The sequence below is a fragment of the Rhipicephalus microplus genome, chromosome 7, assembly GCF_043290135.1.
Source record: "Rhipicephalus microplus isolate Deutch F79 chromosome 7, USDA_Rmic, whole genome shotgun sequence".
Lineage (NCBI taxonomy): Eukaryota > Metazoa > Arthropoda > Arachnida > Ixodida > Ixodidae > Rhipicephalus > Rhipicephalus microplus.
The window spans coordinates 97,271,100-97,285,833 of record NC_134706.1 but is presented as its reverse complement, the minus strand read 5'-3'; the positions used below and the strand labels follow the sequence as shown (position 1 = coordinate 97,285,833).

Here is a 14,734-nt window from a genome sequence, read left to right as displayed (position 1 = left end):
TCCTCGATACTGCGGCCTCCAGCATGGTGGGCTTCCTTAGAAGCTACTCTTCCCGTACACGGTCATACCGCATGCGCCACCAAGTAGTCGACGTCACTTATAAAATAAAACAATTGTCTTCGTCCTCGTTGACTAAGCCCCACACCAACATCATTCACCTTGCGCATCTCAAATCCTACTATACAGCTGAATCCACCACCACTTGCGTTAAGTAACTCGTGCCGTCTTTCTCCGACAGCACCGAGTCGTCGCTTTTGCCGCAGAAGGGTAATGTTATGGGCCGCTTACCAAGAGCATGAAGAAGTGAAGGGCTAAGTGGTTCCTGTTCTCGCCATGTGGGATTCAGAAGCGTCTGTGTAAGTAATTCAGGTACATCTTTTGTCTGTCATTCCCTCGTAATATCTAATGCGATGCTCACTGCTGATAGTTTTGCACCAACTGGACTCCAGATCAATTTTTTACAGAAGATGCTTGGACCTTCAACGTGTGCTTGAATAGCACAGAAAGTACCTAAAGCATTACTGAACCGCCTTAACTCAACAATTATGAGCGACCTGCCTCTGCTACTCCTATATAGTGCTCATGACTGTGTTATTTTTCATATATTTCTTCTCTTTCGCTTCTATCTCATATGCCCGTGCAGGATAGCAAACCGGACATGCGTGGGGTCCACCTCCCGTCCTTTTCTTGCATCTCTCTATCCTAACCTGCAATGTAACCTGTAATGTAGGGCCGGTGAGACCATTCTTTTCTTCGTAGTTGAACAACAAAGATTCGCAACGTGAAATTTAACCAAAGCTAACTGTTGGTTTCCGTGTCTAATTGGAGTGAATGTGGACCTCCAATTTAAAAAATTAACATTTCATGCTTCGGCCCTCCCAAAATTTGACGTTAGTGGATCTGAGACACCCTTTCCGACATGCTGATTCTCTACATTCTTTAACGCGAAATTGTTTTTTGCTGGGGTATACAGAATTTTTCCGGGATCTACCGGGGTCTACAAGGGCTTTTCCTCACGGTAGTGACGTAGAAAAATACGTATGATGAGATAACAAAGAAAAATATCCACATGCAGTTGTTGAAGCCATAACCTCTCGGTATACGTGAAAACATATTGCGTTCTGCATTCCGGATACTTTACAAATCCGCCTATTACATAGAACGCTGTCATCCCACAGTGTTCTTGGTAAAACAAACTAACTCATCACGACCGGTAAATCAGCGATTAGCTTCATCAAGGCGTAGTTTTACGCACTCGTGCATTCAGCGTGTTTCCTTTAGCAAAAGTGCAATTTTCACAACGCCTTAACACACCATCAGGAGGTAACCTTAGCGGAACCGTTGGCCTTACTGCCTCGATTGAAGCATATATATATGTTCTAAATATGACTACTGGATGCCGCTATGCATTGTCTACTTCCGCTCGCCCATTTGAAAATATTAGCCTGCCGACAGAACAGATACAGCACACGCTGCGTTTCTCTCTGGTCCGGCAGTGGGGTTTAATAACTCTAACATGCCGTGAGTAGGCGCCTTTATCCTTAGTTTGGGGTGTAGTCAGTGATGCTCTTCTGGCTGTCACACTATTTTCTCTGGTTTCGCTCTCACTGTGAACTACCAAAACTACCACACTAAACTAAGACCGCGTAGGTTTCTTGTATCATTTATCATGAATGTTAGTCGTTGGGATGGACATGTATCGCTAAATATCAAAGTGAGTGCATCCACGTTAAACAGCGCTATAGCTGTCAAATACCAACATAAATATTGGAAGCTCCTTTATATCAATATACCATAAATGTGCAACTAGTTCTGTAAGGTCACATCTTATTTTAGTGTGACACCAATTCCTTCAACGGAAGGATAAACCACGTGTTTTCATTAATTGGGAGTTATTTAAATGCTCTATTAGCTGCTGGAACCATTATTGGCAACGACAAGAGATACGTGCGCACTTCTAGCGTGAAAATAGCGGAGTAAAAAAAAACAGGATTTTGAAGCGTTTCGCAGCAGACGCAGAAGCAGACGATACAAAAAAAAGGCCAATGGAGCTCCTGCATCGCACATTGGGTGTCTCGCTTTCTCGCAGCCAGAGGAACGTCTGTAAAATGGCTCTTGGATCAATTTTCTGAACGGGAAAGAACGACTAACGTGTGTGGGCCAAATAGTTGACGCATGGTGGCTTGAGAAAGGCCAGCGGAAAGCTTTCTTGTCGCTAACGTCATCGGGTCTTTGCATATTTCTACTTTAGAGCGACAGCACTAAAAAGCCATCGCGAGTGTCATGTTTTTGTCTTCACGGGTTAATGGCAGCTGACTACTTAGTAAGCGATCAGCAGCTGTTCGCCGCCAGCGAGTACAAAGCGGGCATGCCAGGCAGAGTGCTGTATTGTGCCGCCCATAGGACTCTGCAAGTAATGAATTTTGCATACGCTTACGGCTGAGTTTGTAAAAAAAATTATGGCTTACCTACAAAATGAAAAAATGATTAGTATAGGCAAAGCAGTGCTACCGCGTGGCGTTACCGTAAATTATCCGTGACATCGACTCCTCACACATGTAAATGAGTGCCAAGCGGTGTGCAGTTATACAATGTTTATTGTTCATAACTGGTAAGCTGTGTTCAGTTGCAAATTTCAATTTCTCTTCCCTAGTCCTGCTTTGTGGTATCGTATCTAGCCTGAAGTTGGGAAATACGAGGTCTGGGCACAATCCCTACTGGTTGTTGGCTGTTTTTGTCATAAGAAATGAATCATAGAGTATATCAAACCATCCTATACTGCAAAAACTGGTCATTGTCTGTGATCATCATCGTCATCATATTCATCGGCATCAACGTCATTGGCACAATCATGGCGTATAGTGGGCACCTTCCATCCTTGCATCTCCTGTGCCGTGTTGGCACAAATAGAATGTGTTGTCTGGAAGACGCTTGCTCTTCATCATCAGCAGCATCATCGTCTCGCTCATCGTCATAGTCAGTGGCAAGTACAGCACACAACAACAACAAACAAGCCTCGGCCTTAGGTATGCCTTTAAAGGAATGTTTGCTCTGGAATGCGCCTGTTTTTCATCATCAGCAGCATCATTGTCTTGAGGGACGACGGTACACGCCTCTCAACCACAAGCAAATTCGCCCCTTAAAACGGAATCCAGGTACGGCAAAGTACGAATAAACAAACGATTCTGCTTTTTGCTCCACCTGAAAGCTGATGGAGGTGCCATCATATGAAATCACCATTTGTGTCGTATATTTTACACATCGTAAAACCGAATGGAATTTATTTGTTAAAACAGTTAACAGAAACACGTCATATATTCCAGTTCATTTTTCACAGTGCCATCCTGATTAGTCCAACTGCTGCCCAGCCGTGGCGGTCTGGTGGCTAAGGTGCTCGGCTACTGACCCGTAGGTTGCGAGATCGAATCCCTGCTGCGGCGGCTGCGTTTTCGATGGAGGCGAAAATGCTGAGACCTGTGTGCTTATATTTGGGTGCACGCTAAAAAACCCCAGGTGGTTGAAATTTCCAGAGCCCTCCACTACTTTGTCTCTCATAATTATTTGGTCATTTTGGGACGTTAAACTCCACATATCAATCAAAATCGGTCCAACTAGTGTATCAGGGTATACAGCACACGCTCACCTAATTATCACATATTACTAACGACAGTGCATATACATATAGCCATTATTTTCAGTTACTGCAGCTGTAGTTTAACCAAACTTTGAAGTTTGTTGTAACTGACACAATAGATACTTACCATCTTTTTTTGTCCCAACAATAAAACACATATTCGCCGCGTAGAGAATGTCGAAGAGTCCAGACACCCTAGGGTCTTCAAAACCACGAGCTGTAAATAATGCATGGTTACTGTGTCAGCAAATTAGTGCAAACCTATTGCGGTATTCTCCTTACTTTCACAAAAGTTTACTGACTATCATTACACACTGAAACTAGACGCATGAAAGTTTAATAAAATTCTGTAGAGCACAAAAACCTTCTTTAGCATACATATACGCAGTATTCTCACCAAACCACGCAACTGAAGAACGATCTTAGTCGATCTATGCTTTCGAGTTATCTATTCATATTTTTATACGGCGAAAGCAGAACCTCTACCATATTTATTGGAAAGCTTTCGGTTCATTCGTAGAGTTTCAGTTTTTATTAAATGGTACCGTTCTTTCAATTTAGTGTCACCTTATTTCACTAGTTGCCTGGTAATGTAACTGAAAAATGGCTTCACCACAAGGCAGTAGAATGAAAGATAGCTAAAACAGTGAAATTCGAGTCACAAATGGCCCCCCATGGACGAATTTTGTCATCTGTCGTAAAGAAACATGACTGGCAGGAATAATGAGTTTGACGCTTATATTCACAGAGTACTTGCGTGGTTGAATATACGCTAGGATAGTCCCAAAAGTGTTGTTCAGTTTGAAGTTTCGTCGTCTTTAGATATAAAACCGAAACAAAAGAGTTGCAAAAGAGAATCCGCTGCAGTGTCTTATGTACAACTGCACAGAAAGCAGCCACAGCTGTCACTGTGCATAAGCAGTACCATGCATTTTGCCGGCTTTCATAGTACCAAGATCGCGCAAAAAGTTCGCATCGAAATAAACCGCCTATCTCAGGTTCATGCTTCTTTGCAATCGTTCGAGCAACACTTTCCTGCACATTCTGTTTTATCTTTTTTTATGCATAATGGTGATTCAACACGGTGTTGCATGAATACTTGGGGGTTTCACAGTGTTGCTGGTACTTATCCAACTCATTTGTACAAGCAACAGGATATAGATTGAATAAGTGGGAAAATTTCAGTTAGTGTTTTGTACGCTGTACGATACACTCATGAAATAAAACACACTTCCTTAAGTTGAATTCGCTCCGCCGCGGCGGTCTAGTGTCTAAGGTACTCGGCTGCTAACCCGCAGGTCGCGAGTTCAAATCCCCGCTTCGGCGGCGGCATTTCCGATGGAGACAAAAATGTTGTAGGCCCGGGTGCTCAGATTTGGGTGCACGTTAAAGAACCCCAGGTGGTCGAAATTTCCGGAACCCTCCATTACGGCGTCTCTCATAATCATATGGTGGTTTGGGGACCTAAAACCCCACATATGAATCAATCAATAAATTAAGATGCATCGGGCTTATGTTCTCAACAGTGTATTGTGCTTTTATTATATATGAGTGTTGGGGACGTTTCTTCCATCCTTCTTCCTCATCTGTACATTGTCGTAATTTTTCTCGTCTCTTTTTCTCTTCGCTTTAATCATCGCTGTCTCAAAGAGCTTTATTTGGTGGTAGAAGAAGCGAGTGCCCCCGTAAGGAGGTAGTGTCTGCGTGTCGCCCCAAAGATGGCATTGGCAGGTTTAGACTCTCGGCAACTAGCGGGCTCTCTGGACATCCCGGAACTTCTGTTCCTTGGTGAATCTGGTGAGGAGATGGCGCCCGTCTTTCTCCGTAGACAGAAACGTTGAGCCCAGGCGAAAGTCGGGACACTGCCACAGCATGTGCTGTACTGTGTACATGGGATGTCAACATCACGTACAGCCCGTGCCCATGCCTTCCACTAATTTAGCCCCGCCGCGGTGGTGTAGTGGCTAAGGTACTCGGCTGCTGACCCACAGGTCACGGGATAAAATCCCGGCTGTGGCGGCTGCATTTCCGATGGAGGCGGAAGTGTTGTAGGCCCGTGTGCTCAGATTTGGGTGCACGTTTAGGAACCCCAGATGGCCGAAATTTCCGGAGCCCTGCACTACGGTGTCTCTCATAACCATAGCATGGTTTTGGGACGTTAAACCCCACAAATCAATCATCAATGCCACTAATTTATTTTTATGAAAGCTGACGGACACCTATTACTCGTGTGCGCAATTCGCCTCTAGCGGCCTGTTCGCTGCCCAGCCCTCGGCCATAATGAACGTGAATCTAATGCCAATCAAGAGCTTATAGTATCTACAACATAATCGAACACGAAGCTACACAACCACATATTTCTGCTGATCAGGCGTTGAAAATAGGACACCAAAAGTTATACTAACCCAAAAGTGCACAATCAAGAAATATGAAGACATGCAGTAAATGCAATTCATTTGTGGATGATAGGTCATGTCACATAATAATGAATAAATACCGCTCGGACACTGCGCTTCTCTACTGAATCAATTTTGGGATTTGTAAACAATTGTCATGAACTTCAGACACACAAGGAACCACGAGCAGATATAGCATTATCACCCCAGAAGAATATACTAACACCCCAGAATATACGTAATCCCAGAATAATATACGTAAATCCCTTAATCAAATCTATTACCGAGCGGTACGCATAATAAAATTGTGTTCACCACAATACTGATTACAAAATGACTATTCACACAGGCAGCATTTTTTCCACGTATTTACACATGAAAGTGGAACATGGGTGCTCACCCAAATAACCAGTGATGCGAAGGATGGCCACCTGTTTGAGCTCCACTTCAAAGAAGGCCCTCCTTAAGAAATTAAAAATTATAAACTTCATCAACTCAATCACAATATTGAGATGCATTAAGCAAATCATCACGAGAGATCTCGTATATTTCGCATATCTCTTATTTTCTCATTATTATTCTTTATTTCTATTTCAAACTTTCTATACAATCACAGGGGCCAAGAAAAAAAGCTGCTTTAGGCAGCTTGAGGAGCTCTTGGACCCAGTTCTTTATGGTGCCAGCAAATGGCGGAGGTGGTAATGGACAACCTTGGGCTAATATTAGGATGTTATCAACAATGAATGACCATTACACAATACAAGCAAAAACTTAAAATGCACAATGCAATGTGCAGTACATAAATATAGGTGCGAGTGAGGAAACAATCTCTTCCATAAATGTGAACTGAATACATGCTCAAGCACACTGTTCGCAAAGACAGTAGTAGTATCTAGAAACGAAAAACACACAAATAGAGTTACTGAGTAAGTGAACCTTGTTGATACCGCGTTATGTGTATTTATTGAAACACGTATTTTTGAGTGTACTAGGCAGTCTGGGTAATCTGATTTTTCAATACTTGCATGCGTTACTTTGTCCGTGATTGGGGTATAGACCATGCTTCACTGTGATGCGTGGTATATGTACCTGTGTGTTCATTTAGACCGTCTGTATTGTTTAATACACATTTAGACACCGTTAATAGATACACCTACTTCATTCGTTAAAATTGTCTGCATGAAGGCTGTGACCATTTCTTGATTAATCCTGCGCTTCACTTGCAACAGGAATGCGAGCCTTTTCACGTTAAAAAACAATTGCCACGCTTTTTAAATGATCTTAGATAATAAAGAAGGCTTCTTTTTATTAGTGCACTAGTAAAAAGGTGCTCGCAAGAGAACCACTACAAAAAAATTACGAAAAGCTTATCATCGTAAGAAGCTCTCCAGCAAAGAGTTCAGCAAAAGCAAAAGCATCATCTTGGCAAAGAACCAACCCACCTCTCAGCTTAAATTCCTACCAGCTTAGCCTTTTAGGACTAATTCCAGTGTTGATTTTTTCGAGAGTTATGGGGGTCTAGCCGATGATACAGAATAAGTACCGTCAAGCACGAGGAGAAACGGGTGAGATCTTGGTAGTCAGCAGGGCTTAATGGCCTCAGTAATGCTTAATGAACGTATCTTTTAACTATTCTTTGGTAGGATCAAGTTTTTCCATGGCTGCTCCACGCTATATCCCACACACCAGCATATATATATTTTTTAATTTGGCGGAGTCAATAAAGTTTTGCTTACAATGTTTGATGTGATTTCTTCATTACTGAATATATGTTGCTTGTGTTATTGTGTCTTCTGCTTTCCCAACTTTTCATAGGATCGTCATTAGGATTCTTTTTTTAAAATTCACATAAAAAGTACAGCATATCTACGGGATGAATGATGATGAGCGGGAGAAGCTCCGGAGGTTTTGGGGGTACGCGTGAGTCTACATATAATTTCGCCAAGTCGATGATCATGTAAAGACGACGAGCAAGCACTGCAGCAGTTTTTCGAGCACTCCAATCCGCGGAATTGTTTTGTCACTCATAATGAAAACACACTCACTGCTGGAAAACGTGCTCTCCCATCACACGAGCGCATGCAGTGAGCGCCGCAGCGCCATCTTGAAGTCAATACATCACCTGTGCCACGCGAGTGCCATCTAGTGATCTCTGTTTACCCTATGCGCTACCTTGTATGACGCCGAATCGCCAACTGGTGAACACTCCGGAAAATAGACATGGCTTCGAGAGCACCGGACTTGCTTCTGACTTAGCAAGCTTCGCCCCTAAAATGCAGCAAGGCCACTCTAATGTGGCACAAGCCAGATGTATTGCGTGGAACTTGCAGTATATTGTCATTATAAATGAAAGGCACATGGACCTAACTTGTAAATAGGACGGGAAATGTTACCACGAATTTATTTGAAACCGCATCTAGCTTGGAGATTCTACCCTGAACTCTACGATCCGAAGGTGAGCCATTCAAAAGGTGAAAAAATAAAAGTGAATCAATGTACACAACGTTCGTGCGCAGCTATCGGTGCCTATATGAGACCTTAACAATTGCGTATCACAGATCAGCTGCGATATATGGCATAATTGTTCATTTATTCAATATATTTAAAGGTCAGAAAGATGGTGACGCTTCATACACTTAGTCTTCAGCTGAAGACGGCCCACGGATTCAAAGAGTTCTCCGCTGCGTCGCAGGTCTGACCGCCACCTCGGACACTTGCATCACAGCTACTGAGAACTGAGGGCCAAATGTTCATTGATGCGTTGATTTGGGAGGTAGTGGCCAAGTACCGCACCAGGGTCACCAATCCTGTTCTGGTGAAGAGTGCATTGCCGGCAGGTATCGCCAGTGAGGTCACACAGCAGACCTCTTCCTTTATTTTTATTGATTTCTTCATCAAGCGTTTCAAATAAATATACAATGAAAATGGTCTGGCTTCGGCATTCGAACGGAATTTTGTCCTTGCAAGCTAAGGTAATGCGCTATCGCTAATGCTGAGTTCTTTTTCACTTTCTTAGCACTGCAGAATACCACCTGATTGCCTGTCAGAACTCGATTGCACTTTACTCATAGCTCGCCTGGCCTTATATGAACTGTCTGAAACTCCATAGTTGCTGAAAAAACGGTGCGGGTACAAACTTCCACCTTTGCGAGCTTAGCCCACCTCAGTGCTTTGAATGACTCTCCTTTTCACGCGTTTATCCTGTGTTAATGTCTTTCTGTCTCACTCGTTTTCTTCTTTGTTGGCTCCAAAATCTTCGCAATGTCAAAATTATGCTGATTCGGAAGATTGGCACTCCCTACTTTGACGTTTCCTGGGGATTGACGAGTTGCGCGCTTCTGTTTTGTGAACTAATCGGCTACTTATGTAAAATTGTTGCATTGAGTGTATGCGTCCGGGTGGCACGAGTGCATCAAAAGTAAACGGGAAAAGTTCCTAAATGCTAAATAATAGAGTGCCGCTGCGTTCAAGGCAGTATCGTATTTCGTTGGGTCCGGACAGGCCCCATTGCAATCTCAACTTGACTGCGTTTAAAGCAAGTACGCTATCTAAAAAGGCTAGGATAGCTGTGCTATTCGAGAAAATAGAGGCTGTTAAATATCATGTAGTAGGCCTTAGTGAAGTTAGGAATGCTTTAGAGTACTGAAAAACGAACCCGTCTAATTCTGCCGTGGAATAGTGCGGAGAAGAGAAATAAGGAGTGAAATTTCTTATAAATAAGAAAATCGCAGGAAACACGAAGAAATATTGCAGCATCAATAAGACGGTTGCAAGTATCGTGAATCATAACGTCAGCCATAAAAAAACGAAGACAAGGTTTAGTATAGAGATGAGCGACTTTAATGCTAGAGCAGGCAAGAAAGAGACTAGAAATCATGCAGCAAAGGAATATGTCCCCGTTTCTAGAAATGTCAAAGGGAAGTCATTATTAGAGTTCGCAGAACGTAACAATTTGCAGATCATAAATTCTTTCTACAGCAAACAGGCTAACCATAATTAAACATGGCGGAGTCCTGATGGCGAAACTAAAAATTAAATTGACTTCATTCTGTGTGCACACCCAACAATTGTACAGAATGTACAAGTAGTTGGCAAGTACGGGTGCAGTCACCATAGAATGACGAAATCTCGCAGTCACCTAGAGTTGAAAAAAAGTAAAGACAAAAACTGATACTCTAGAAGTTAGCTGAAAAACTAGCGTTGAAAGGGCAAGTAAGGGTATTTAAAGTTTCACTTCAGAATATATTCGCGGCTCTGAAGGATGTAACCGATGTTAGCGTTCCCACGCTGGAAAATAATGTCATCATGTGACTAGTGTCATCAAAGAGCGTGCAATGGAAGCCGGAGGTACACAGTCTCTAGGCAGGACACTGGTAAACTCTCTCAAAGACGAAAAATTTCATTAAGAGACGACAAACCATGAAAGCGTCAAATGCAACCGAAAAAAATAGAGCTAGTGGAGCTCTCAAAGTTGGTTGGTCGGCGCAAGGTAGCTGACATCAGAAGGTTATCCAGGGAGAGAATTGAGCAGGCTGTAATTGTTGCGGAAGCCTCAAAGCTCCGATGGCAAACTTCTGCACACTAAAAAATTATGTATGCATCAAAGGACAGGGAAGGCAATGTCATAACCACTATGAATGGGACATTAGAGGTGGCGGGTGAGTTCAAGAAAGCTGTACAGAAACCGAAACAAATAGGATGAGATTCTTCAAAGCAATAATAGCTCAGAGGAATTCGACATCCTACCAATAACGACAGCGGAAGTAATGAACGCTATAGAAGAAAATGCAAAGAGGCCCTGTAAAACAATCGAGGTGAAAGATTACCGAAAAATTGTGTTATAAAAACTGACCACCTTATATACCAAGACACTCTTGACGGGAAGGGTACCATAATCTTAGAAGATTGCCAATAACATCTAAATTCATAAAAAAAGAGATGTTAAGGACTTGTAAAAATACAGGCCAATCAGCTTACTTTCTGTACTCTACTAATTATTATCATAAATATTAGCCATAGAATCGGGTTACATTAAAGTTACATTGGACACGATAGTCCACAATACACCATACTTTAGGTGATTGAGAAATTCCTCGAATACAACCGACCCCTATACACAGCCCTCATAGATTACGAGAAGACATTTGACTCGGTCGGGAAATCAGCAGCGATGCAGGCACTACGCATACGCAATGAGGACATCGATGAACTGCACATAAACATCCTGGAAGAAATCTACAGTGGATCCACAGCCACCATGGTTCTCCATAAAGAAAGCGACAGAATCCAAATAAAGAAGGGTGTAAGGCAGAGAGACACGATGTCTCCAATGCTATTCACCACGTGTTTAAATGAGGTAGGTATTCAGGGCCCTAGATTGGGAATATTTAGGGAAAAGACGTAACAGAGAGCATCTTAGTACCTTTAATAGGCGTATCAGCTGGGGTGGGGAAGGGGGATTCCAGACCCCTATAAGAAAAGTTGGGGTTGCTGAGCCCCCCCCCCCCCCCCAACACACTTTTGATAATGGTCACTCTTGCTGCGCACTGAAGAACCCGAAAAGCAAGGTGAAGTTTTCCTTCACAACAGTAATCGTTCAATTATGTTCTTACGGCAGAATGAAAATGTTACGAGGCGATGTTATAGCATAGTGAAATTTTCCAAACCTTTTTTCTGTGATAATTTTCTCTGTGGGCTTTTTCTGGAGCTGGTCGCCTATGCGACGCCTTTGCGTCTTGTGCTGTATATAGTATTGCAGAGGAGGTAAGCGCTGAACAGAGGCCTTTTAAAATTACATCAATAGTTCATGCTTTTATTCTGATGTTACTTGTAAATGAACTTACGAATAGGAACAAGCAAACTTTTTAAAGATCGCTCAAAGCATTTGCTGCTTCCGTAAAATAACTTTCTTCAAAAGGAATCTATCGTCACCGCTTCTCAGTCGAACTTTTGCGAGCCGATGAGTGTGACAAATTGTTTTTGCCGCGGAAATCGGGCTAAGGGCGCCATTCCCGAGTTAAAATGGGATTCAACTTCATGGTACCTAGGAAAGCGAGTAGTGTCACCTCTTTGTATGAAATTCATATTATAGTGCGAGCACATGAATGAAGTTCTTTCTTATATATATATATATATATATATATATATATATATATATATATATATATATATATATATATATATATATATATATATATATATATATATATATATATATATATATATATATATATATATATATATATATATAACCACAGAGCCCACGCATGCAGTCTGCCAAATCTGTCTCTTCTTCCAAGCATCTGAACTTGCCAGGGCACTCATTTGAGAAAATACGAGTCATCCTCCTCCAGTCAGGCTCCCGCGGGACTCGTAAGCGGGAACAAAGGGAGTCATACTTAATCCACAAATTCCAAACACTAACACACGCTATCAATGTAAGCATCGGCAACCTATCGTTCCTTAGGTCGTGCAGCGGTGAGTTGGGACAGGAATCTAGTCTGGCATAAATATCAGTTTTTATTTTTTTTCTTTTTATATGTTTTAATAATATTTACACTTTTAAAAAATTTTCATTTTTAACCGTAATTGTTATTTTATTATTATTATTAATATTATTATTATTACTATTCCTCGATATGCTCAACAGAGGTGCCCAATATTTATCGGACGAATGGACCAACAGAAAAAAAATTCCATGTAATGTTCGTATGATTAATTGATCGATATGTTGGGTTTAACGTCCCAAAACCACCACAAGATTATAAGAGACGCCGTAGTGGAGGGCTCCGGAAGTTTCGACCACCTGGTGTTTTTAGCGTCCACCCACATCAGAGCACACGAGCCTGCAACATTTCCGCCTCCATCTGAAATGCAGCCGCCGCATCCGGGATTTGATCTCGCAACCTTCGAGTCAGCAGCCCAGTACCTTAGCCATTAGACCACCACGGGGCCGTGTGAGCTTATTAGAACCGACAGCTGACCATTATTTTCTCGTAGACAACATAAAGGCACCAAGTCTGCCAGTACGAGACCCTCTTTATTGAGTAAGGAAAAGAAAAGTGTATACTCAAGGGCTCATGTTTCAGGTTTTTGCAAATAAAAATGAGCTCTAATGGACTATAATACCAACGAAAGTATAGGGGAAGTTATTAGACCGAATTGTATTTCATATATGAAGAAAGAAAAGTGGGTGAAAAGATAACTTGCCGTGGGCAGGAACCGGACCTGTGACCTTCGAATACCGCGTTCGATGCTCTACCACTGAGCTACCAGGACGGCTATCCCCCAGCCACTTTATTGGGTTTATATTGAAATTCGAACGTCATATATATATATATATATATATATATATATATATATATATATATATCGTCACGTGCTACGAAAAGTCTTTTACTCAGAAGAACTGAGCCGGCAGGGAGACGCACAGAAAACTGGAAAGATGGCGGACTCAAAAACAACAACTACCCAGAGCGCGCGCTGCCCCGTAACGTCTTCTTCCATTCTAGCGGGCAGCCATGGCTCGCGCTCGCCGTACCTAGTGAGCAAGTGGCCTTATTCCCACTCTGAAAAAAAAAGCCACCGCTCGGATGCTCTAAAGTACAAAAATACGCGGTGCGAACCACCAGACAATACGTGCCTGCACAATAACAGAGCAGTACCGTTCATGCGCAGTCGCATTACTGCGTGAAGTATGGCTTCAGTCGCACTACGTGAACAATTTCCAGGGTTGCCTTCGACACCGCTGCGAGAATGCGCCGTCATTGGCCCTCGTAGTTCACATACCTCACCCGTCGCAACACTTTGTACGGTCTAAAGTAGCGACCAAGCAGTTTTTTTGACAATCCCTGGCGTCGGACTGGAGTGCACACCCAAACTTGATCGCCTGGACGGTAGTCAACTTGTCGATGGCCAGCGTTGTAGGGGCATGCGTCGGTACTCTGCTGGTGCGTAATATGTAGGCGTGCTAACTGGTCTGCTTCTTTGGCGTACTGCGTAAGCTGCGAAGCGTCAGGCATGATCAGAGCGTCACAATTGTGTGGAAGCATCGCATCCAGCATGGTCTGGCCTCACGTACATAGACAAGATGGAAAGGCTTGAATCACGTACGGAGTTTTCTGGACGACAATAGAGTAGGCAAATGTGACGTGCAGTAGCACCTGGTCCCAGGTGTTACGGTGCACATCTACGTACATGGACAACATGTCAGCGGTGGTTTTGTTGCGCCGCTTTGTAAAGCCGTTGGTCTTCAGATGATAGGCTGTGGTCTTGCGATGGTTCGTGTAGTGGAGCTTGAACACGTCATGGATGAGCTGGCCGTGACTGATTTTTCTCTGTCTGGGATTACGCATGTTGGGCGCCATGTCGAATAATAATTTGATTCATAAAAAATTGGGCAACATCAGAAGTGGTACTGCGTTGTAGTGCCTTTTTTTTTTCCGGCGTACTTTGTCAAATAGTCTGTGACTATATTGGTTGACTTGTTTCCGGCAGATGTCAGCAAAAGTACTCCAGTAAATTCATTCTTATTTCACCAAATGACGTTCTAGGTGGTTCAAATGATTGGAGAAGCCTCGCGGGCTTCAGTGGCGGGGGTTTGTGGCGTTGACAATCCCGGCAGCTTATCACGTATCGCTTAACAGATGCAGAAAGCTTAGGCCAGTAGTACGCTTGTCGATCTCGAGCGAGAAGAACCTAAGTG

At 42.8% G+C, this 14,734-nt stretch overlaps 1 protein-coding gene across 4 annotated transcripts in view; it reads right to left on the bottom strand.

Annotated features, from left to right (window-relative positions):
* Positions 1-14,734, bottom strand: part of LOC119179129 (uncharacterized) — a 62,660-nt gene that overhangs the window by 14,298 nt on the left and 33,628 nt on the right. For all 4 annotated transcript variants that reach the window (XM_075869514.1, XM_075869517.1, XM_075869515.1 and 1 more), the window contains exons 6-7: positions 6,431-6,492; positions 3,762-3,851 (exon numbers count right to left, since the gene is read on the bottom strand). In XM_075869514.1, coding sequence (XP_075725629.1) covers positions 3,762-3,851; positions 6,431-6,492 — 152 coding nt within the window. The remainder of the gene's footprint in view (positions 1-3,761; positions 3,852-6,430; positions 6,493-14,734) is intronic.